At 39.1% G+C, this 3,647-nt stretch overlaps 1 protein-coding gene across 1 annotated transcript in view; it reads left to right on the top strand.

The window, feature by feature from the left end:
- The window catches only part of KLHL2 (kelch-like family member 2), a 174,619-nt gene that overhangs the window by 161,181 nt on the left and 9,791 nt on the right, over positions 1–3,647 (top strand). Inside the window, exon 14 of the mRNA XM_006864541.1 lies at positions 1,250–1,393. Coding sequence (XP_006864603.1) covers positions 1,250–1,393 — 144 coding nt within the window. The remainder of the gene's footprint in view (positions 1–1,249; positions 1,394–3,647) is intronic.

Genomic DNA, 3,647 nt, shown 5'->3' with positions numbered 1-3,647 from the left:
GACAGTCTCTCCCCTGCTGCGCCCCTTGACAGACCTTCCTTTGGCTCTTGGCCCTTTGGCCTGACCTCTGCCCTCCACCTACAATGTTACAAAGCTCTTTTAGGGCTGCTGATAAATACCCAAAGGCACTCCATTCCACTATAAGCCTAAACCCAAAGGCACTTAGCTTTAGCTCCTGTTAATCAGCAAGTGTAGCTCCCCCAATTAGATGCCTGGAGGAACCCCACTCCACAAGTGAACCTTTTGTCCAAAAGCACTCAGTTATACTTGTTCCATGGGCTAGGAAGCCCATTGCTCTGTCTGGTGCTCTGGCTCTTGGTTCTGCTTAATTCTGCCACGTATCTGCTTCTCCAAAGTCACAGTTTGCCATGGGTCAAGGATGTTCAGTGTGCAGGAATTCAGTGGCACATAAAAACAACAGCAACAGTATTCACATACATTGATATTGTTGTTAAGTGCCATTGGGTCCGTACTAACTCATAGTGACGAAACACTGCCCGGTCCTGGGCCAACCTCACAATTAGAGTTCCTAATTTTTTGCATTATTCACAACTGAGTGTTATCCTCTCAGCATCTCCTCCCAGCTTCTCTTACTCACACCCAGATCAGGTAAAAAAGTTGTTTGGTGGGAGTTACAAAGAGTATGGATAGAAAAAGTATATGAAGTAATTCACCGCATTGCAGTATGTATTGAAAAACGAAAGTAGAGATAAAAAAATTTTAATCGAGACTGTTCTAAATTGTATTGAATTAGATGTGATCTTTTCTTTTTACTTTTCTAGATGGTTTGAATTTTTGAAAGAAATGAGTTGTTTTAATATAAAATATTTTCTCTCTTTTTAAAGGAGATACGATAGTCATAATAATTAAAATTAGTTAATTTTTACCTTCTAATGCAGACACTGTGTTAGGATTACAACAAAGCAATTAGCAACCTTGGAAATTAATGTGTTTTGCATGTTTAAGATGAGGATGAAAATTTATAGATTAAAAGCTATAAAACAAGATTACTTTAAGGGGTAAATAAAATTATGCATATATAAAGCAACTGTGGAATGACTGACATATAGTAGGAACTTTGAAATGGAATCAGACTTAAATATAAAAGGAATTCTTTCCAGTTCACCATCTTCCCTTCTTTCCTTTTTAAAAGTAATAAATGTGTATGGATCACCTCACCAAGTTGTACTGGTTATTCATATTCATCCTAATTGTTAATATAATCCTGTTCTCTTTTTAATTTTTTAAGGAGTTTGTGCAGTTAATGGACTGTTATATGTGGTTGGAGGGGATGATGGATCCTGTAACTTGGCATCGGTGGAATATTATAACCCAACAACTGATAAATGGACAGTTGTGTCATCTTGTATGAGCACAGGGAGAAGTTATGCAGGTAATAAATGTCTAATTTTCTTACAGTTTTCCATTAGAATACAAAAATAAGATTGCATCATTATGATTTTATATTAATATTTTCTATTATATGCAAAACTTTTATTAAAATATTTCTTTTATCTTATTCTTGAAATAATTAACATTTGATGTACATACAGTACTCTGAAATTAAGCACCAGTATTTTTTGTATTCAAAATCCCAAATCTTTGTAGTATAAAATCATATTAAAAAATATTTTTGTATTTTTTTACTTTTTAGTATGAATTAGGTGAAGGTTTACACAGCAGATCAGTTTTCCATTCAACAGTTCATACACATTTTGTTTCATCTCCTGACCAGAATCCCCACAAATGAAACATCTTTTATCCCACTTCCTCCATGTGTTTCCTAACCTTTCTGAATTTTGCCCTTGGGCACATGCAACCCTTTGATCTCAAAATGTTGATTATTTTAAGTTGTGCATACTTCCTCAGTGTCATTATTCTCCTTTATAGACTTGTTTATTGTTTGACTGAAAATTGGGCAGTGTGGGTGAGTTCACTGAATTGAAGAGTGAAGACTGAAGAGTGGCTTAAGTGCCATAGTCTCAGGGGTTCTATTAGTCTCTATTTGACCTGTAAGCGTAGTCATTTTTATGTTTATGAGTTTTACTCCATATTTTTGTCCTTTTCTACCCCAGACATTAAATGGTGATTCTTTCAGAGCCGTTGATTTGTTATATAGGCACCATCTAGTTCTTTTCTCTGGTTTGTGGAGACTGATGTTCCCATGGTCCATTAGTCCATGGACTAATGGTTTCCATATGTCTCTGATTTCCATCACTCTAGATAGGGAGAAATCATAATTATATCTTAGGTGTTGTGAAGTGTCTTCCAGTTGGTTCCGACCCATAGCGACCCTGTATATGGTTTCCGAGGAGCAAGCAGCTGGTGAGCTTGAACTGCCGACCTTGCAGTTCAAACGGCTTTGCAGTCTGGCGCATTAACCCACAGCGCCACATATCTTAGGTAACTGCTCATAAACTTCTAAGACTCTAGTTCCTACTCAACTGAGTGGAATGTAGAACATTGTTTTTGTGGACTATGTTACATATCATAAAATCTAATATGGTTCAAATCAACTAGCAGTAGAATGGAAATCATAATGTGGCACGCAAGGCTTTACCTACTCAGAGAGTTAAGAAGTGTGACTCTTAGGGCATCTCTCCATGGCATGGCTTCCTAAGATAGTATTAGAGTGAGGCTGTGGAATAACTTTGTCCTTGAGTATGTTGTTGGTATGTGCTGTGGTGTTGGTTCCGACTCATAGCAGCCCTGTACAGGGTTTCTGAGGCTGTAAATCTTTATGGTAGCAGAAAACTTCATCTTTAACTGCTGACCCTGAGGTTATGGCACTGATTAAATAATGTTATGTTTAGCCCAGTCCTGTATTAAACAGTAAAATCCTTTAATAAATATTAAAATTTAATGGCTTGGGCAGACTAGGCAGATGCACTACAAGGACCCTTTGCAACAAAGAAACAAGAGGCCAAAGGAAACAGACACAGATGAAAGTTCTGGAATTCTGAACTTCAGAAAAAGGATTAGAGAAGTGGATTGAATGCTTGCTAGGCAGAGAAACTGAGCAGGGATGGTGAGAGAGGGAGAGTTACTTGTGAACTGCTGAGCAGGCACAGTTGGACCATCTTGTGAGTAGCTTTGACAACAGAAGGCGGTTTGGCAGAGCAGAGTCACACAGGCGACAGGAAAGATGCAATTCCTCCTTTTTCCCCACACTCCCATATTGACCCAGAGGTGTGACAAGTGCCTACCCTCCTCCTTTCTTGCTATCTGGGAGTTTGGAGTCACATGGTTGGAAGAAAGACACTACAGTGTGAGGTAGGGGCCAGCTGCACCACTTTGGTGTGCTTCCTTGGTGCCTAGATTCAGGCAGGATTGACTCTAAACTTACAGTACTTGTGGGACCACCAGACCAGCATTTACCCAGTTGCCCTGTTCCCCAACTGCCCTGTGGTCCTAACAGACATTGAAACCTATTCCCATCAAGGGCTTCAGTAATTACCAGATTAAGTACCATTAACATTGATACCACTGAGGCTAATAGGAACTCTGTCTAGTGCCAGGAACTCAGCTCTAATATCCCTCCCATACGCACCGTGTGAGCTTCTTGACTTGCAGGAGCCCCCAGAGTTTTCTCCTCTCTGGGTCTAACAGCTGCGTTGTTTTGTTTTTGTATTTGGGTTTGGTTTAAT

This window comes from Chrysochloris asiatica, unplaced genomic scaffold (assembly GCF_000296735.1).
Source record: "Chrysochloris asiatica unplaced genomic scaffold, ChrAsi1.0 scaffold00066, whole genome shotgun sequence".
NCBI lineage: Eukaryota > Metazoa > Chordata > Mammalia > Afrosoricida > Chrysochloridae > Chrysochloris > Chrysochloris asiatica.
The sequence above is the reverse complement of the archived record's forward strand: the minus strand, read 5'-3'. Positions and strand labels throughout refer to the sequence as shown.